This window comes from Periplaneta americana, chromosome 2, assembly GCF_040183065.1.
Source record: "Periplaneta americana isolate PAMFEO1 chromosome 2, P.americana_PAMFEO1_priV1, whole genome shotgun sequence".
In the NCBI taxonomy this organism is placed as follows: domain Eukaryota; kingdom Metazoa; phylum Arthropoda; class Insecta; order Blattodea; family Blattidae; genus Periplaneta; species Periplaneta americana.
Window position 1 is genome coordinate 183,857,799 of NC_091118.1, and position 22,311 is coordinate 183,880,109.

A 22,311-nucleotide genomic window follows, 5' to 3' on the forward strand; every position below is an offset into this window, starting at 1 on the left:
GACCGATGGCGGGCTTATGTGAGGGCGGAAATGAACCCCCGGGTTCCTTAAAAGCCATAAGTAAGCCTATTTAATGATTGCCAAAATATCTTGTAATGTTCAGTAGCGCTCAAAAGTATTTTGTAGAAAGCATATGTCACAATATTACATAAAGATAAGTACTGAACAGAAAAAAATGCCAGTGGGAAATTGAAAAGTATGTATTTCTAACCTATTTAGTACGAAAATCCATATAGTGTAAACAGTGTTATCTTGCTTAAAAATAATTGAAAATTCTTCTGGATCAAAAGTAATTTGTAAGTTCAAGTATGAAGAGTTCGCGGGAAAAACGATGCATGTCACATTTCTGTTAAGGATTAGATAATGATTTAATTGAGTCTGTAAGTGCAAGATGTAGTGCTGTTTCTATAGAAAATAAAGGAAAGGATTACTATATTCGTGGTGATAATTCTCCTTTTCACAATTTTTCATAAGAACAACATTAAATTTCGCAGTGATCCATTGAATTAGATAATGCCATCAACCTTAAGAAAACTGTGACATTCATCGTTCTTCCCGCGAAATCTTCGTATGTAATAAAACAAAAATATTCTGGACGCTTAGGAAAAAATCAGTACTTCGTTGCATACCCCGAGCTTTGATCACAGTAGTACATCTGTTTGGCATTCAATCCACAAGATTCTGCAATCGCTCGTGTGGAAGTTGTGACCATTTTGCCAATAAGGCAGCAAAGAACTGATCCTTATTTGACTAACTTCTACGACGAACACGTCGACCCAATTTATCCCAGAGATGTTCAACAATATTCAGATCCGGACTCTGGCTTGGCCAATCCAAAAGTTTGATTTTTTTATCTGCAAAGAATTTTTTTAAATAGCTGGAGGTGTGTTTGAATCACTGTTCTCCTGAAAAATTCATTTACGTGGCATATTCTTCCTCCCATGTGGAACTCATATTCTTTTCTAAAATGTTACTATATATAAGAAACGGTTCATATTCCCTTCTATTTAGAGTAGAGAACCAACTCCACTTCTAGAAAAACATCCCCACACCATGATGCTACCGCAACCATGGTATTTTCTGTTGTCTCTCTGGTTTTTTGGTCGACATACATACTGCACACCAACAGAAGAAAATAAATTAAATTTACTCTCATCACTCCATAACACCATATACCAGTCTGTAGTGTTCCATGTTTGATAAATTTTTGCAAACTCTTACCTGGCCTTACTATTCTTTGGATTTATGAGTAGTTTTCGTACTGATTTAACAGTTTTATATTCGTATCTTTAGTCAATTCGATTCAATTCGCTGTTACTCATTTTAATTCTTCTAATGTTTTATATGAACCTTGTAGAATTTTAGAATGATACTTATGGGCTTAAAACTCTTCTATTTGTATGTATAACAGCATTTTTATCTTCCAGAAACGTCTATGGGTGTAATATTAAATGCCCAGCGAGGAGAAAATTTGGAGTATGTTGAAGCCATTCGCAGGTAAAATATGCAATATCTGTAATTATATTCACAGAAAAACTTATATCCTTTCAAACTCGATATTACGTAAGACATTTTTCTGTATAAAGACGAGTACCATAACGTAGGATCTTTTCTGTCAAGCCTAGACGATTCTCGGCTACCATCTTGTTTGAACGTAAGTCAGGAATGTCAAAACCCTGCACATTGTGCAGTCGCGCAGATTGTGCGCTTGTCTCTGAGCGATGTGCAGTTCCTATTCCCCTACCTGGAGAGAGTGAATCGGCTTGGAGGGGAACGCGACAGGGCTGTACATTACCAGGAGTAGCAGAACAGTTTTGGTTTCAGTAACACAGATCAGTACGGGTACTCATTGAGCTGTGATTGTGAATGTGTTATGAAAAATAAAGTGAGAAGTCCACAGATATAACGAAGAAGAGAAATCACAAATCATATAACATAACTTGCAAATCTAGTCTTTCAGGTAAGGCTCCCTGTAAAGCAGATTTGAATAATTTTCAAAGGAAAAAATTGTTCCGGGGCCGGGTTTCGACCCCGGGGCTTCTGGTTGAATGTACCAGCGCTCTTCCCAACTGAGCTACCCGGGAACTCCACCCGACACCGTCTCAACTTTTCCCTTTATATCCACACAACTCGCGTGGGCTGACGAAACGCCAGAGACCCACATCGAGTGCACACAAACTCTGTGTGACTTGGAATTGTGGTTTTCTGTTAACGTACACAGTCACTCTCCATTCTTCCCCATATTCACATTTCAAATACTTCCAGTAGTTTCTCTTCACTTCGTCGTAATGTTCATGTTTCTGCTACATACAATGCTACACTTCACACAAAGCACTTCACTAGGCTCTTCCTTAATTATTTTGCAAAGGTCCGCAGAAAATGCCCCATTTCCTATTAAAGTTTCCTTTGCCGTCGCTATCATCGTTAAATTCAAAATTAGAATATGTGTGTTCTCCAGAGGTGAAAGCCAGTAGCCAATAATAGAAGTGATAGGGCGATTTTTATATGAAGGGTTCAGAGCCATAGTGGACAAAGCGCCATTTATTAAAAACGGAGAAAGCAAGGGTTAAAGTTAAGTGAATGCCATAGTTTAATGAAGATTGATATATCATTTAGTTTTAATGTGTATACTTTATATTACTTCCTATAAGTTTCCATTGAATTATGGTAATAACTTCATTTTAACCCTTGTTTTCTACGGTTTTAGTAAATGGCGCTTGGCCCACTATGGTTCTGAACCCTTCATATATTCATGAAAGATTCATCGTAAGCCACATGGCAACACTTCCGTGTCTTTAGATTGAGAGAATCTCGTATAAGCTTATTGTGTTTTACCAGCGGACAGGTTTACAAAGTCGCATCTGATTCGTCTACGAATTATAAACGGCATTATTTCTTCTTTCCAGTATGGGTGACATCATTTTTAAAAGAGTAGGAAGACCGTGGTTGCATTCTGACTTCATTTTTCCACTCACGCCTGAAGGCAGGCAACAAAAAAAGAACCTCTCTATACTGCATGGACTTACCAAAAGAATCATAAGGACTAGGAAGGAGGAATTGCAGAAATCCACGTCGAAAACTACCGAAGACTCTGCGGAAGACCAGTGCGGTAAGCAACTCATTACTTGAAATTTAAAACTTTCACACAAATAATGACTGATGGAATTCTTTATAATATTAATATGGAATAGGAAGTAAATAGAAGATACCAGTATGTTCGAATTTTCGAGTTCTAGTAGAGACCGATCGCAAACTCGTGGCACGAACATGCGCGAGCTTCTTTCTGAGGCTTCGAAGTGGGGAGTTCTGTGTGTGCGGGCGACTGCTTACTCACAGCAGAGTCGTGCAGAATGGCCCACAGCTCAGCACTGCGAGTCCTAATGCACTAGCAGCCCAGCCCACCCAAGACCAACACTGCTTGACGCGGCCGCTTCCTAGCCCAGTGCATTGGGCTTCCAAGCACAGTCCTGCAGACTAGCCCACAGCTAGTCCTAATGCATCAGCAGCCCAGCCCACCCAAGACCAACACTGCTTGACGCGGCCGCTTACTATAGCCCATCACTCTGCGGCGTAGCCCGCCGCACTGCTCAGGCTGCACCAGTTGATTGCATTCTAGTCCTTTCCTGCTTGCGCGTATTGGTTGTGTTTTGGCTTGGCATGTTGCATGAGCATACAGTTACCAGCATACCGGACACATTATAAAATTAAATTATTATCCACTGCTGTCGAACAGAGATTTAAAAACTGTCTCTACGGTACTTTTTTAAATTTCCAACCGACTCTGTTGTTTTAACTCTCTAGCAGTGATTTTCTCCTTTACTACTACTTCTCTAGAGAGACTGTTTTTTAATATATGCTTTCACAGCCGGTGTCTGTGATGAAGGCTTTCCGGGCTGCTATTACACTATCAAAGTTCTTTGATAAAGATCTTTTATTATATATATATATATATATATATATATATATATATATAATATATGACAGTGTAATGGGTTTTCTTTTATAAAAGTTTCTTTGATAAAAAATCTTTTATAAAGTGTTAGTGCAGCTTGTCATCTTTGCTAAAAGATTTCTATACCTTGAAATAAATATGGCGGAACGCAAATATAACTGGACTGGTGCTACCACAAAAATTCTGATATCGGAGTATGAAGGAAATAAAATGTTGTAAATAAATAATTTGTATAGCATAATATTAATATTCTATAATAATATTTTGTAACAACCCTTCACCGTAAAAAACAGCTTGTTACGAATCCTTCAAATCGGGCTTATGTGAGGGCGGCAATGAACCTCCGGGTTCCTTAAAAGCCAGTAAGTAAGTATAATAATAATTTGTAATAATTTGTATAACTTTTCAAGTCCTCGCATAGTAGCTGTTTCAATAAGTTCTGATGTATATATCTCTTATCACGTTTTCCAATCCATGGTTTCAGCCCTGATCACATATTTGTATTGTGATCAGGGGTTTAACTCACAGGCGTTTCTTTTTCAATAACATGCATATTGTAATAATTGAACTAATTGTAGCTAAACAAGCGTAATACTGTTCTTCATTCATGGTGTTATAAACTTAACGGTCGGCCTCGGTAGTGTAGGCGGTATAGCACTGTCCTTCAGTGCTCGAGGTTACTCGATCCCAGCCCAGGTCGATGGCATTTAAGTGTGTTTAAATGCGACAGGCTCATGTCAGTAGATTTACTGGCATGTAAAAGAACTCCTGCGGGACAAAACTCCGGCACACCGGCGACGTTGATATACACTTGCGAGTGTCGTAAAATAAACCATAATTTAAATTTTTAAACTTAACGCGTAAATATTAGTATCAACAAATCCTCGGAACACGTAATCAGTAATCACTGTTGTGGCACAAGTGCTGGGAGAGCTTTTGTTCCTAAAATCTTTTATAAAAGATTTTATGAAAAGAATTTATGTAGTGTAATATACAACAAATCCTATCTTTTATCAAAGATCGCAGATAAAATATTGTATCATATTCTTTGTCAAAGAACTTTGATAGTGTAATAGTAGCCTCACAGAGATAATATTTTCTTTGCATGTAGGCCTACCATAATTGGACTCATCTTGAAAAACGGAAATAAAAAACGAAAACGTTTGAAACAGTAGTTGACCATTGATCGAACCGCACAAGCCCGCGCAAACTAAATTCATAAGTAACTGATAGAAGCGGAAACTTGAGCTCGAGGCATCATACAAACCCACCGCACAAAACCGCTCCTCAAGCAGTCCGCTGGGTGACGTTTGGCGCGTGGCCAGTGGATCAGAGGCCCACTAAATACCTTTGAGTTGTATTTCCTGTCTTCTTTACCGATTCACGTCTATTGTAATATTCACTGAAAATGTGGTAACGGGAGTTGTATAAAACTTTTAACACTATTTATGCTCTTCAATAATGATGTGAAAAATAACTTCTATTCTCAGAAAAAGTAAATAATGTAAAAAAAAAATCGACATTTTGCGACATTTTACTTATGCCGAATACCTTATAGTTGCCCGCATATTGAGCAACAAACAAAATTGACTGTATTTCCAGTACTGTCGATCAAAGGTTTAAAAACTGTCCAAATGGTACTTTTTAAATTTACATCTGGCTCTGCTGTTTTGAACTCTCCGGCAACGAGTTTCTCTTTCACCTCTTTTTTTCTAGAGAGACTGTCTTTTCTTTTCCATACACCACTACTTGAACTCATTATAAAAACAACAAATAAAAAGCTAAACAAAAATGTTTTAAATAGTAATTTGGTGTTGATTGAACAGCGTACATAAGAATAAGCCCGCTCGAACGCAAATAAGTGACTGATTACAGACGAGACTTGGGTTCGATGCTTTGATACCAGTCTACGGCACATATACGTTACGCGCGGTGCAGTGACGGGCTTGTTTCGTTCGAGGCTGTGAAGCCAGTGCATCTAGTAACGAGGCAGCCCGCGGGCTGGAGTCTGGCATAAGCATACAGTTTCCAGCATACCGGACAACACACAAAAATTAAATTATTTTCCACTGCTGTCAAACACAGATTTAAAAACTGACCCAGTGGTACTTTTTAATTTCCGTCCTGCTCAGTTGTTTTAAACTTTCTAGTACGATTTTCTCCTTCACTACTTTTTTCTAGAGAGACTGTATTTTCTTTGCGATGCACTATTATTAGAGCTCATCTTGAAAAACAAAAATCACAATCTAAAACAAAAACGTTTGAAACAGTAGATGATCGTTGATCGTACCGCATAGAATAGAATAGAATAGAATAGAATGTCTTATTTTCGCTGGCAGAAGGCCTTTAGGCCTTCTCTTCCACTCAACCAGCCTTAATCAATACAATACAATACATATTTAAATTACGAATATTTACACTACACTTAAAAGATTCTCCAGCAATATTTTTCAGTTAAATTTTAACGACTAGTAATGTTTATTTAAATTTAGATAAACCTATAACCCCTGCAGACCTGAATTTATATTTTAAAAAATTGAAAAAAAAAAAATAGGTCACATAAACATTCTGGGGATCCAAAATTCCCAAATCAAATCTTCATAGAAAATCAAAATTTTGGGACAATTTTGACCCCTGGGGCCCCAAAATTTTAAATTTTATTTTTAATTCAGGTATAGAAATGTTTCAAAAATAATATTCTTCATTTCTATCACACTGAATTTTTCAAAATATTTAAAAGTATGGAAGACATTCCAAAAAAGAAAAAAAAAACATGTACACTATAATGTACACCAGGCCTGAAGGGGATAAGATAAAGTAATAACTTAATTTATGAGCTAATTTAATTCAATCAATTATAATTAAGTTGAGATAGCTAGTAAAGTGATGAGAGTTAATTTAATATAAGTTTACTAGAACTATGTTATAGGGAGAAAAAGTATAAATCTAAATTATATTTATATAATGAGAATATTAATGTAATGAAATTTTACCATTAGAAGTTTTGTATTCTATTGACAGAAATTAATGATAATAATGAGAATGGACAGATGTTAGTTTCATTATAAGTAACAAATATTAAATTAATCTGTTAAGTAAGAAGTTACGTAATTTTGACCTAAATGAAGTTATTGTCCAACAACCCCTTACATCACTTGGAAGCGAGATCCAATTTATAGCAACTGTAACTGTATAGGATGAAGAATATAAACATGTCTTGTAGTAGGGTATAATGAGTAAATTGTTATGAGACCTGGTACTTAGCTGATGATATGCGGATAAATATTGATGTTAATGTTATGTTTATTTAACGACGTTCGCAACTGCAGAGGTTATATCAGCGTCGCCGGATGTGCCGGGATTTTTTCCCGCAGGAGTTCTTTTACATGCCAGTAAATCTACTGACATGAGCCTTCGCATTTAAGCACACTTGAATGCCATCGACCTGGCCCGGGATCGAACCCGGCAACCTTGGGCATAGAAGGCCAGCGCTATACCAACTCGTCAACCAGGTCGACGATAAATTTTGAAAACAAGAAGTCAAATAGATTGGGGTAGCGGTGCGCAGAATTTGAAATAAGAGAATAAGAGAATGCAGGGCTCGTCGATCGCTTAGCCTTAGCAAGACAAAGTTTGGAAAGACGGGGAAACATGATCATACTTACGAATATTGCAAATATAACGGACGCACGCATTATGCACACGTTGTAGCCTGCTGCTCAAATTTTCATGTAGGTTACTTAATATAATATCGCAGTAGTCGAAGTGTGGCATCACGAGTGTTTGTGCAAGGATTAATTTTAATTTATCAGGAAGAAAGTGCTTCAGTCGTTTTAATGAGTAAATAATATAAAATATTTTTAGAAGTGTGATTCACTTGTTCATTCCATTCCAGGTGACAATCCATATAAATGCCAAGGTTCTTCACAGTCGAGCTGTATGGAATAGTAGTATTATTTACAATTATCGGTGGCAAATTTTGTTTCACACACTTCGATCTTTGATGTTCTATTAAGATAGCCTGCGATTTGCTTGCATTTAAATTAAGTTTATGCGTTTTCGACCATATGGATATTGAATTCAAGTCATCATTAACTTTAGTTATAGCGTCATTTGTGTAGTTAGGTCGAGTATGCAGATAGATTTGTATGTCGTAGGCATAAATATCCATAGGCAAGCAGAAGCCCGCGAAAGCTCAATTAATAAGCTGATAATAGAGGGGACTCGGATTCGATGCCTTCATATCAGCCCACCGCACAGAACCGATTCGAAAGCAGCCCGCAAGGCCAGTGCAGTGACGTCACGAGTTTGTTCCGTGTGACACTGTGGAGCCCAGTGCGCTAGAGTGCAAAACCAGCCCATGGGCTAGACTGATGTATAGGACTCTGCTTCATATCAGCCCACCGCACAGAACCGAATCGCAAAGCAGCCCGCAAGGCCAGTGCGGTGACGTCACGAGTTTGTTCCGTGCGACACTGTGGAGTCCAGTGCGCTAGAGTGCAAAACCAGCCCATGGGCTAGACTGATGTATAGGACCCTGCTTCATATCAGCCCACCGCACAAAACCGAATCGCAAAGCAGCCCGCAAGGCCAGTGCGGTGACGTCACGAGTTTGTTCCGTGCGACACTGTGGAGTCCAGTGCGCTAGAGTGCAAAACCAGCCCATGGGCTAGACTGATGTATAGGACTCTGCTTCATATCAGCCCACCGCACAGAACCGAATCGCAAAGCAGCCCGCAAGGCCAGTGCGGTGACGTCACGAGTTTGTTCCGTGCGACACTGTGGAGTCCAGTGCGCTAGAGTGCAAAACCAGCCCATGGGCTAGACTGATGTATAAGACTCTGCTTCATATCAGCCCACCGCACAGAACCGATTCGCAAAGCAGCCCGCAAGGCCAGTGCAGTGACGTCACGAGTTTGTTCCGTGCGACACTGTGGAGTCCAGTGCGCTAGAGTGCAAAACCAGCCCATGGGCTAGACTGATGTACAGGACTCTGCTTCATATCAGACCCACCGCACAGAACCGATTCGCAAAGCAGCCCGCCCGGCCAGTGCGGTGTCGTCACGAGTTTGTTCCGTGCGACACTGTGGAGTCCAGTGCGCTAGAGTGCAAAACCAGCCCATGGGCTAGACTGATGTATAGGACTCTGCTTCATATCAGCCCACCGCACAGAACCGATTCGCAAAGCAGCCCGCCCGGCCAGTGCGGTGACGTCACGAGTTTGTTCCGTGCGACACTGTGGAGCCCAGTGTTGTAGAATGGGGAAGCAGCCCATGGGCTGGGCCGCTGTGCAGGTCTCTGACTCACAGGGACTACTGTTCAAACACACTCCTAGCAAGACTCTTGGGCGAGTCCATGTAAGTGGATGCCAATTCGTCTTTCGCGCAGGTGTCACAAGTTTGCGATCGGGCTCTAGTAGTAGTAGTAGTAGTAGTAGTAGTAGTAGTAGTAGTAGTAGTAGTAGTAGTAGTAGTATGTACTGTGAAGTCATCATTTTAAAAGAAGTAGCGGAAAAATAGTCAATATTTTTAAAGAATTTACTTTGTTTGATCATCCTTGTAAAATGATTTCAGGTATTAAGCGCCGGTTGGCACTGCTTGATTTGATGCTTCAAACATCAGAAGATGGATTCAAACTCACAGACGAAGAGATCAGAGAGGAAGTAGACACTTTCATGTTCGAGGTAAAAATCTCCACTTCACAATATTCTCAATTATTAGGTAAACGCTTCAATTCTTTAATGAAGACTAGTATGAGTGAAATAATATATCTCTTCCTCAGGGGCAAGATACAACCACGGCAGCTCTTTCGTTCGCACTTTGGAATTTGTCAAAACACCCTGATGTCCAGGTAAGAGCAGTCAGAAACTTGACAGATAATTAAGATTTGACAGATAATTATTATTTTAACACAACTTCTGTTCTCTTATGTTTCTACTTATCTACAATATCCACAGTAATTTAAATAAAATATGAATTATGGTGAAATGTCTTTACGAAAAACAAAAACAAATATGTTTAATAGTTAGCTTACTTATTCAATAAGCGCTATAAACACTAAAAATCATTATGTCATGGCATAAGACAGAAATGTATTCGAGATTTTCATGTCATTTTGTGATTTATTCCCAATTTATAATGCTAGTAATGTAAAAAAAAAAAACGTTAGTTTTTTTTTATAGCTTTTAAAAAATATATATATTGATTTCGAATTTCTTCTATGTTTTCCTTGGACATTAAACTATCAATAAGAACAATTACAGCACGATTGATTGCCTATGATAGGAGCTACGACACTCTAGACCAGTGCTGGGCGCTAATAACTCAACTGAGTCACTGCAGACCACCCTTTTATTCCCCACTCCACCTTCTCCGGCTGAGACAGTACTGTTTTGGTACGGTACGAGCAGACAGGAGGGCCAGTAGCGGATATCAGGCGGGCATCATATCTTTTACGAACTTTCGGCTCTCCCTGCTCGCCTAAGATCCACAACTGATGCACAGAGCCTTATACCTGGTAAGGTTTATCTTGTCTCAGTAGCAATAAAACCAAGTCCCTTCAAATGAGGGTGGAGATTATAGGAGGGTTGTAAATTTTCAGTATTCCTTTCAAAACCTTATTATTGTACAGGCTACCGGAACTCAATTTCTTTAAAGACAAGCTCAGTGACGGAACTACACAGTACAAAGAGAGATATTTTGTAATTTTATTTTGCGCTACTGAATGTATCAACTGGTCCCTTCCGCCACTGGATGGATGGACGGCATCGCTCCATTCCCCCATCGCCATAACAATACAGACGAAGTAAGACGTATCTCCTTTCTCTCTCTTTTCACAGTGAGACAAGATACATCACACAGACATGTACGTTACTGTCCACATTTCAAGAGATGATCCGAGCAAGGAATGCAAGGTTTTCCCCCATTCTCAAACCAAACATCGAGACAGAACCGGGTTTGTGTGCTCTAAACTTTCGCTATCAACTTTTTATTTATTTTTTTTATTGGGTTATTTTACGACGCTGTATCAACATCTAGGTTATTTAGCGTCTGAATGAAATGAAGGTGATAATGCCGGTGAAATGAGTCCGGGGTCCAGCACAGAAAGTTACCCAGCATTTGCTCGTATTGGGTTGAGGGAAAATCCCGGAAAAAACCTCAACCAGGTAACTTCCCCCGACCGGGATTCGAACCCGGGCCACCTGGTTTCGCGGCCAGACGCGCTGACCGTTACTCCACTGGTGTCGCTATCAACTACAGTGAAAACATTGTCCCTCAGTAAAACATTAACTTTGTATCCGGATTATTAATTCATACAGGCTATATATTATACATTTAATATCTATAATTAAGTTAATTACGGAAAGCAATTATTCAATGACAGTGTTATACTACACCAGTCAAAGTAAATATATGTTTGGTTTACAATATACTAATTAATAATAGTAATAGTAATAATAATAATAATAATAATAATAATAATAATTTAATTTATTAATTTAATTATTAAATTTATTAAGATTTTTTAATATACAGGAATTAAAATTTTTAAGAGTATAATGCTGCATGTTATATAAACGAAATATTAAAGCTTCATGTATACTTTTGAGCTAACTAAAGTTTTAAATTTGTTCCCCTCTCGAAGTCACGCCCGTGGTTAACTGAAGTTATTGTAAGTTTCAATAATTTAATGTTGACATTATGAGAATATTATTAAGTTAGTGTAAATGAAATTAGTATTAAATTACAAAATATAAATAAATACCTGCGTATTTAGCAGCCCTTTCTGTAGTGTTCATCAAAGGACACAATAATCTCTTCTGCCTTCTTCTTCACCATACATCTTTATTACATTCGCTATACTTTGTCGTGTTTCACTATGAATAGTTTTTCCATTTTTACGCTTTGTAAACATTATGATAACTGATATGTGACACTATTGAAATCAAACAGAACTCTACTACGCTTTAAAACTACTTAACTAAATATTTCACTGACTAAACAAATTCGTAACTCATTGTCTAACTAAATTACTAATTTAAGATAATTGCCTAATTAAAGCGTAATACAGCCATTCTGACACGGTATTTGAGTTAACTTAAGAAATTAAAATCTGACTTAAGAATGTTTTAATGTAAACTACACTTGTTATCCACAGTATTCAAAACACCAACATCTTACAATAAAATGTCAACAGTAACTAAAATGCTTGCACAGTTTGCAAAACCAACGTTTTCAGGTCGCGTGTCACTGAACTTTGTCCCAGCCAGTCAATGGCACCACCCTCATCTACCTGCTCTTTCAGACGCGCTAAGTTATTGTACATTTCCTTACCCTCGCCTCTTACCCCGCAAGGACCATTCCCCCTCGCAGAGATCATCTCGTGAAGTGTGGACAGTAGTTTATAAAGTGTAAGCAAGAAGGTCATGGGCGGGGGTTTCTCCGTCCCTTTCACTCTTATGCCCAGGACTGCTCTAGCCCTTCGTTACTCGCGTTAAATTCCGTAACACCAGTACTCACCTGGATTACAATGGTAATCCACATTTGTTTTTGTTTACAGACAAGGTTTAAACTTTGGAATTAGATTTAAATGTTAAGAAATATATTGTTTTCAGTTATTACAGTAATAAGAATGGATATGGTACGCATAACGGAACGTATTAAATATAAATATTAATAATGAAATAGATAGTACACAAATTGCATTCAAGTGACATGTTTGCATAATATTTGAACACTGGTCGTGTCTTTGAGTCATAATTTATTGTTGCATCATAGTTATGAGTTAGTTCACTATCATCATAATTATGTAGGTTATCTAGCATTGTTGCTCACTCGATTTTTGAAGGTCATCTGAACTCTTGATCTCTCTTAATGTCTCCCACGGGAAACGCAAGTTCACTACTGCTGACCTTTCTTACGTCATATTTGATAACCGAATACCTCACTCAGGGGTGTAGCAATGAAAAAATTCAGGGATGTAACAATCATTCTCACTTCACTTGTAATATTTTACAGATGTTTTTGTGTATTGTAATAAGGATATTGATGCACTTTCATGTTTATGTTTGCATTACACACTTTACACACGTGAGTCTAATCTACATCTGATTCAATTATCTGAGTAGGCCTATGCATTTCTTCTACACAGTTCAAACAAATTACATCTTAATGAGTAGGACAAATTCTCTTCAAGCACTGGGAACAAGATTGTCTTGTGCTCTTGTTTCTTGTTCTACCACACATGTAGCACCTACCAATACCTTCTGGCCGTGTTCCTTCTTCTTGACCTGTTTGTGGAATGCCTAACAGTTGCTCTCCTCTTCTCTTTATTTCTCTTGGAATTGTCTGTTGGGTGATACGCTCGGAAATTAGTGGCTTCATTAGGTCCAGAGCAAGGGTTTTTAGGAAGTTTTTCCGTAGAATTTTTTGTTTGTTTGCAGAATAAACAACAAGAGCATTGACCCCTGCTATGTTTAGTAAGTCAAAGAAAATAGTCAGAGGCCAGCGGCGTGAATTTCTGCTTACATCATAGGCTGAGCATAACTGGTCCAGGACATCCACAGCACATTTAGTTCTATTATAAAAATATATTATTTCAGGCTTCTGGCTTCCTCCTGTTTCCTCATCCATTGCCTTATCATAATGCATGGTTGATAATGCTAACACTGTTTTGTTTTTCTTTGGTACATACGAAATAATTGTGCAGTTTTCATTGAATCCGAACAATGTACTGTTAACTTCCCTGTCTTGAGTAGTTGTGAAATGAGGAGGGATTTCTCTTTTGTTTTTTTTTTCAAGGTTCCTACAAGTGTAATTTTGTCATTTTCTAGAAGATCTAAACACAGAGGTATGCTCGTGAACCAGTTATCGGTGGTCACATTTCTTCCTGTTCCTTTGATGGGATGAACCAGCCTCTTCACCACTGCATGTGCACTGTTACTTTGGTGAAATGGACCATCTGGTTGAATACCAGCATAAATTTCCAAGTTATGAGTGTAATATGTTTTCACATCCACCATAGCAAAAATTTTGATCCCATATTTTGCTGGTTTAGTAAGTATATACACTTTCATGGGACATCGTCCTCTGAATGCAACCAACTGCTCGTCTATAGTTACATATTCGCTTGGAATGTAGCACCTTTGTGAATTCTGAACAAATAACTCGAACACTTCACGTACAGCAGCCAGTTTATCAATTTCTTTTCTTTCCTGCCTGTCATGAATGTTATCAAAGCGTAGACATCGTAACAAAAATTGGAATCTATTATAGGTCATAGTCAGGTAAATTGACTCTATACCTGTGCCATTTTTATCCCATAGTTCTCTTACGTTCAGTCTTCCCGATTTCAAAGCACCAGCAAGATACGAAATACCTAAGAGTGCTCGAATTTCAACGTCATTTGTTAATTTGCAATCTCTGTCACGTCCGTAATTACGCTTCACTTTTTCAATATAAATATTAGTACACCTTACTATTACATTGATTATTGTCTGATCAATAAAGCAGTCAAAACACTCTGTGTGTGTCCGCGCATTTTTTGCAGCTCTTTTAGGGCCCGGTAAATGAATCACTATATTTTGTGCTCTTCTTCTCCCTCGTAGAGATACTGGTTCTTCCTGCCAAATTGTAGTGTTGTCTCTTCCCGTATAGCAGTTTCCATCATTTATAGACATTAGTCTTTCATCACCATCACCATAATCATCATCCTCCTCCTCATTGTCTTGTTCTGAATTAGAATCGTGAACTTCATTCAAAAGATCTTCTTTGTTGCTTTCATCATCACTTTCATTTTCAATGCCAACATCCAGATCTTCATCTAGCCACTTGCAAATATTGCTTGTATTTTCCGTACCCATTGGAGCCAACTACAAAGAGGATGGAACGATATCACACACTTTTTTCATCAAGTTCCTGCATTGCATCACTCATAACCATATAAAAACTATTTCACTTACCTGAGCAAGAAACTGACGTCAGTACTCGCGTGGATTACAATGGTAATCCACTCGGAAAAACTGCGTATAACTTGATAAAACTCCGTATAACTTTCCAAAGGGTTGCGACAAATACGTCTAAACACCAGTAATGCCTCACTTAGACTGTGACGAGAAATTGCATTGACGCTCAGCTACGCAGTGCTGCAGGCGGTGACGTAATACAGGATTAAATATCAGTGGATTACTATTGTAATCCACGCGAGTACTGAAGGGCTAGACAAACTAATCTTCCGTTCTGCTAGTAATGCAGGAAAATATTTGCTGTCACGCCTACAGAAGCGAAGCGTGCGCGCACAATCACCCGACTCGGAACTTGTGCGTAGATAATACGGTTTAATTTAACGACTTTTTTTTTTTTTTACAGGAACACTTCTTTATGTAACCCAAAATTAAAAGTCATGCTCTCCATGGGAATGTCTATGAAGTATCGATAAATCGATTTATGCCCCTGTTAAAAATTAATATAAAATATGGTGCATGCATAGACATGAAAATCGTATCCTCAGCTATAATATGAATTTTTGTTGCAATGTCTATATGTGTACGTCCTTTGAAACTGGGGATTTTTATGGAAATGTGATAAATTTAATGCATTAAAACAAGAAAACTAACGGACTTAAGGGGATACACCACTAAAAATGACAACTTTTTCCCTAATCATTTTTGTCAACAAAATTTTGAGACCATGTTTACTATGTAAAGGACTAACAAAATCCAAATATATAACTCACAAATGTTTTTGGCTTTTGATTTTTTTTTTCTATTTTTTTTACAAATATTTTCAATCCCAACTTTTTAGTAAAAGATCTCAATTTTTAAGCTTCATTTTATTTTTTTATTTTTTTGTTAAATTCACAAGACATAGAGAAACATTTTCATGCATTCATTGAATTTCGTTCTCGACATCGCAATGACTTCACGCAGTCTCAACTGTCCCAGCTTCAGTGCTAGTAAGTATTACTCGACCAAGGCCGGTGGAGTCCTGCAGCCCGGAGCCGTGGCGCCACTGCTCCTGCGTTCGTAATAGCGCATCGCGATAGTTCACATTACGCCCGCGGCTCCACTCGCCTTGGTCAACCAGACCGGAGAAAGTAAACAAGCCTGGATCCCCCTCTCTCCGTCCAACACTCCGCTATCTTACAAATGGCTTTTAAGGAACCCGCAATTTCGTTGCCGCCCTCACATAAGCCCGCCATCGGTCCCTGTCCTGTGCAAGATTAATCCACTCTCTACCACAAAGGTCTCCAAAAAGCGTATCGTCATTCGTGCTCTCGATGCTGCCCGCCGAACACAGTGTGCTGCACGGTTAGAAAAGGGGTAGAGGCTCGTACCTCAACAGATAGGAGCGATCAGTGGGGGATCGCGGCAACGGTCTGCTTAAATTTACAAATAATAACATCAAAAGAATAAGAAATATCATACACTTGTATATTATTTTGAAATACTATGAAGCTGGAGCCCCGTCTGTTGCTATAGACACAAGCCATTGCAAATTCAACCTCTTCTGTTCTATGGTGCCTTTCAGTGCCTGGAAAAGACCTTCTCCAGTTGTATTTTGTAATTACATCTAGAAGACATTCAGACACAGTAAAATGTTCATTAACTCCTCGGATGAAGATGGCTAAGTGAGCTTCGTCATTTCTATCTGTGCTTTCGTGCAATGCATGTGAGTAAGCTACAAACTGGTTAATTGTGGTTTCGACTTCAGATTCATTTGCATTTACAATCTTGAAATTCCTTCTCTGAACTGTAATCGGAAACAATTTAATTTTCTTAAACTTTGACTTTGTTCTGGACACAGTATTTCAGTAACGTCCTGTATGTACGATTTTACAAATGATGCTTCTGTAAAGGACTTCATTGATTTTCTAATATTCCAAGCTAGAACACAGCTAGCAAGAAGCTTTTTTGTTTAAGACTAAGGATACGTGAGTGATTTGTGTTTGTATATTCTTCTTTTATATTTATCAAAATATTTGTAGGCCTACGCATTTCACCTAAAACTAAACGAAAAACTGTATGTTTGTTATGCGGAACTGAGTGTAAACGTATTGTAATATACTGATTATTATGTATAAACAACAGTCATACAGATAGCAGCAAAATAAATTATTTTCACATGTCCAACATGCCTGTAATTGTATGATATTCTTTGTGAAGAGTCGAGTATTATCGTCGCATGTTGAATTTTAACACACCCTTAAGAATTTTCGAACAAATTAAGCATTTCACATTCTTCCTACTAACTCAAAAAAATTGTCTCTTCCTATTCATCCTTGAATATACTACGTCCATGATTAGAAAACATTGTGAAAAGGTGGAACACGCCAACCTACACAATGATGATGGCATTCCGCCACTGCTCTTCGTTTACGCATAAACATTGAGTACAGTACAGGTGGGGATGAGTGAGGCGTAGCGCGCTCATTATGTACTGGCTTCGGTTCCGTTCAGGGGCTTACTCGCGAGTACGCTTTTGGAGACGTCTGCTCTATCATCATATCCCATCTCTCTCACTCCGCTATCAATCAACCTATATCTCCTCGATCGGGACCTGAACTTCAAAGTCTAGACTCATACGCTATTTAAAAAGTCAAGCAGTCGAATTTTTCATATAATCATCAAACTACTGCAAAACAAGGAAATTATGTTTTTCAGGTATTGAAAAAAATTTTAACTAAACATATTTTGTCGCTTCTATTATAGGAAAAAGTTGTTGCAGAACTGAAGAATATTTTTGGAGATTCTGATCGAAACGCGACATATCACGATCTTCAGAACATGAACTACTTGGAAATGGTGATTAAGGAAACATTACGCCTATACCCCAGTGTTCCAACTTTAACGAGAGAACTCACAGACAACATGTCCTTCGGTAGGTGTTCATAGATCTGCTTTGAAATCGTGATGTTTAAAGTCCTGTAAGATGTTCAAATGCTACAAGTGTGCATTACAGGCGACTACATCGTGCCTGCTGGAGCTATTGTATTACCTTTACCGTTCATGGTGATGCGAAGAGCCGATATTTATCCTGATCCTGAGAAATTTGATCCAGATCGTTTCCTGCCAGAGAACTGCGTTGGAAGACATCCGTTCAGCTACATTCCTTTCTCTGCTGGTCCCAGGAATTGCATAGGTACGTACTGTAAAGAAAGACATTCTCGACCGTTTTATTTTTCAAGCCTAATATTTGTTCATTGTATTACATCTGGGTTGTTACTTTACTAGTATGAGTTTCATTATACTTGATCTACTTTGTTTTAAAATAAATGTCCTTACAGATTTAGTGAGACAGTTTTTAAGATGTGCTCGTCTTTATAATTGAAGTTTCACGTTGTGTTTCTTAACGTAACGAGTAAGGATTAAGACAGCCGTTGTTACTTACGCATCCTGTGAATAAATCACAATTCATAGTACAATAAATTGTGAATGCCTTTCATACGAATTCGAATTCTATGCAATTTCGTCAGAGCATACGTCGCCAAATTGTAAAGGAATTCTGTATCTTCCTGGAATTTTTAGTCCTATATCAGATTTCAAATTCTAGCTATGAATAGAACTGAACGTGTGTAGGAGAATGCAAACATGAAAGTAATTCCGAAGCAACCATTACGTAGCCCAGCTCAAGGCATGGTTCATAATCGACAGACAGACAGATAGATTAGAGAGGATAGGATAGGACCATAGATATAGATAGAGAGACAGACAGACAGACAGACGGACGGACGGACGGACGGACGGACGGACAGACAGACAGACAGACAGACAGACAGACAGACAGACAGACAGACAGACAGACAGACAGACAGACAGACAGACAGACAGACAGACAGACAGACAGACAGACAGACAGACAGACAGACAGACAGACAGACAGACAGATAGATAGATAGATAGATAGATAGATAGATAGATAGATAGATAGATAGATAGATAGATAGATAGATAGATAGATAGATAGATTCAGTTAGTACATTATGAGGGTCACTCCAAATGTAATGCACGTCTTTATTTATTTTTTTATTATGCACTTTTGGAATTTATGGAAGTCATAGATATGTTTTTCCCGCTTGTACTGATATTTGATTTAAGTCGTTCCCGTGAGTGAGTGGCATCACGATAGCACGCCTTCAAAATGGCTGCTGTACTTGCCATTCGTCAGAAGCAACGTGCCGTTATCGACTGCCTGTGTTGTGAGAACGAGAGAGTGTGAAACATTCACAAGAGGTTGAAGAAGGTATATGGAGATGCAGTTGTCGATCGCAGTACGGTTAGTCGGTGGGCAAGCAGATTATCTGGTGAAAGAAGGCACGCTAATATTCGGGATACTCCTCGCAGCGTCAGACCCTGCATTGCACGAAGTTCTGACAATGTACAGTGCGTTAACAACATGGTTGTGGGTGACAAACGCGTAACAGTGAAAGAATTGTCACTCCAAGTTGGAATAGGAGAAGCAAGTGTCTGCAGAATATCGAAACAGTTGGGGTTGAAAAAGGTTTGTGCCAGGTGGGTTCCAAGGATGTTGACAGAAGCCCACAAAGAAACCCGAAAAACTGAGTGCAGCGAACTTTTGGATCAGTATGAGAATGGTGGAGATTATATGGCTCCACCATCTTGAACCGGAGACAAAGAAGCAGACAATGGAGTGGCATCATGCAAATTCACCAAACGAAAAGAAATTCAAAACTGCGCCTTCGGCAGGAAAGTTATGGCTACTTTGTTTTTCAATTCAGAAGGTCTCTTGCTTGTGAACATCATGCCACACGGAACCACCATTAATTCTGACGCGTATCTGGCAACTCTCAAGAAACTTCAAGCTCGACTCAGTTGTGTTCGACCACATCGGGAGAAGCAGAATGTTCTGCTATAGTACGACAACGCACGGCCACAGGTCGGTCACAAGACCACAGACCAGATGAGGAAACTTGGATGGCCAACACTGAAATATCCGCATTACAGTTCTGACCTGGCACCATGTGATTACTATCTCTTCTCGGAACGAGTTTTAGAGATGACGACTCCCACGTGCACGCTGCTAAAGAGTAGCTTAAACGTGTTGGTCCAAACTTTTACCGTGCAGACATAGAGGCTCTCGTTCCAAGGTGCCGTAAGGCAAGTGAAAGGGACGGGGATTATGTGGAGAAGTGACATTTTGTTCCCAATGTATGTATCTACATTCTGTGAAAGTAGCAAAGCTCTAGGATAAAAATGTAATTTTTAAATAAATGTTGTGCATTACTTTAGGAGTGACCCTCCTGCTGAATTCTCCTGCTTTGATAATATTTGGTAAGAGTTGACGACTTGAAAAAGGAGGCAATATTAGCATATTACGAAATAATCTTACGTTAGCATTAGTAGGGTTGCCAGATTTCCTAACTACAGGAAATAACGATATCCTTTGTGGTAATGTTTTTATGTAATTTGCAAGAAAACCGTCCATTCCATTTGAAAACTGCAATGGGATAAATCATTCCTCATCAGTGTCTCTAATGATAAGAATAAAAATCAGAATTATTTTTGCAGAAGAAAATTTTAATTTGGGACTCTTATGGCATTAGAATGTTTTGTTGTATTCTATCCAAGGAATAAGCTATTAAAATTTACAGAATTATATTTGTTATACTTTGTACATACTGCCATTTCGAGAATCAAAAGAACTCAGCGAACTATTTTCGCTGATGGAGAAATCTTGATTCTATGTCGAAAAAATGTGTCTAGATGAGAATTATGAAATTAGGTGAATTTCATTATTATAACATATAATAAACACTCTTCATCCAAAATAAAACTTTTAAGGAAATGCAAATGTTATGCCTATATTTCACTTCTCTTCCAAAATATATACAAGAAATGAATTGGACGGAGTTACGCAATTAAAGACCAAGCGTCAGAAACCTGTTTCAAGATACTGACCATTGAAATAAATCTGTTTTTTTATATAACATCTTATGCAAGGAGTATTATAACATTCATACTATTACAAAAAATAGCACAAATAATACTAAAAAAAGGCTAACCGATTTGAAATAAAAGACCAGCGGTTAAATTAATATTTCAAAGCAAAATAAATAAATGAATTTTATGCAATAAACAAATTTTTGCTCATAAATAGCTGCAAAATTCAGATATCGGATTCTTGCTTTTTTCAGAGTTAAATTAGCTTGCCATCAACAGATTTGTGTAAATATCTCTTTTTTTTTTAAATTGTCTGTTGGTCTATTATTGCGTAACTCCTTCCAATTTTTAACACTTCTTCTATTCAAAAAGGAAACTAATCAAATGATTTGTAATTATTATGTCACATTCGTCATACTGTAATGGCTGTAAATTAAAAGGGAACATTCAATTTGTATTCATTAGGCCAGAAGTTCGCAATGCTGGAGATAAAATGCACGTTGTCACATGTGCTCAGGAAATTCAAGCTTCTGGAAAGCGACTACAAAGAAGAAATTCAGTTCGTAATAGATCTTGTAATACAAACTATAACCCCATTGAAAATAAAACTGACAGACAGATGTAGTAGTTTTCATTGAATGATGAATGGGAAAATTCAGAATGGGAGAAGTTCCATTCTATTACTTTTCTCGTAATTTTGTTTGTTACCTGGTAAGTTTTAGAACACTGGGCCTATTTTTCATCTTGTCTTCTTGAACGTAAGAAAGATCACTTTCTTAGTCAATTATGGTTTACTATGTTATTTTAAAAATTAATTATTGAATACATGCTGTTGATTTATTAATTTTAAGAATAACAAGTTTTTTGAACTCGTTACGAAATATTAAAAAATGTGCATATTCAACTTTACTGCCTCATTATAATTCTAGAAATCAATTCAAAGTATAAATAAAATCAAATAATTAACACCAAATTTAGCAATTTAAGAAAATATAGCAATCTACAATAAAAAATAATATGCATTCAATTAAGCCTTAAAAAAAGGTAAAATTACATTAGTCACAAGAATTTTTTTAAACAAATGTAAAAAAGGTTTCTTTTGTAATAAAGTTTATAACCAGTATACTCTTATTGTACTTATTTGTCGTATTCATTCACAGCGTTCTGCCTAAGGGCAAGTCTTACACTGCAAACCCAGCATTCTCAAGTTTTTTCCTATTTTCTGCCTTCCTCTTTGTCTCCGCATATGATCTATATATCTGAATGTCGTCTATCATCTAATATCTTCTTCTGCTACGAACTCTTCTCCCGTTCACCATTACTTTCAGTGCATCCTTCAGAAGGCAATTTCTTCTTAACCAGTGACCCAGCCAATTCCTTTTCCTCTTTCTGATCAGTTTCAGCATCATTCTTGCTTCATCCACACTTTCCAACACAGCTGCGTTTCTTATTTTGTCTGTCC

The 22,311-nt window shown here is 37.9% G+C and overlaps 1 protein-coding gene across 1 annotated transcript in view; it reads left to right on the forward strand.

Moving 5' to 3' along the window:
- LOC138694897 (cytochrome P450 4C1-like) overlaps window positions 1-21,938 on the forward strand; it is a 61,861-nt gene extending 39,923 nt beyond the window's left edge. The window contains exons 6-12 of the mRNA XM_069819071.1: window positions 1,428-1,497; window positions 2,907-3,109; window positions 9,526-9,635; window positions 9,734-9,802; window positions 17,661-17,829; window positions 17,911-18,090; window positions 21,315-21,938. Of these exons, the coding sequence (XP_069675172.1) occupies window positions 1,428-1,497; window positions 2,907-3,109; window positions 9,526-9,635; window positions 9,734-9,802; window positions 17,661-17,829; window positions 17,911-18,090; window positions 21,315-21,487 (974 nt within the window). The 3' untranslated portion in view covers window positions 21,488-21,938. The remainder of the gene's footprint in view (window positions 1-1,427; window positions 1,498-2,906; window positions 3,110-9,525; window positions 9,636-9,733; window positions 9,803-17,660; window positions 17,830-17,910; window positions 18,091-21,314) is intronic.
- Window positions 21,939-22,311: the final 373 nt, after the last annotated feature.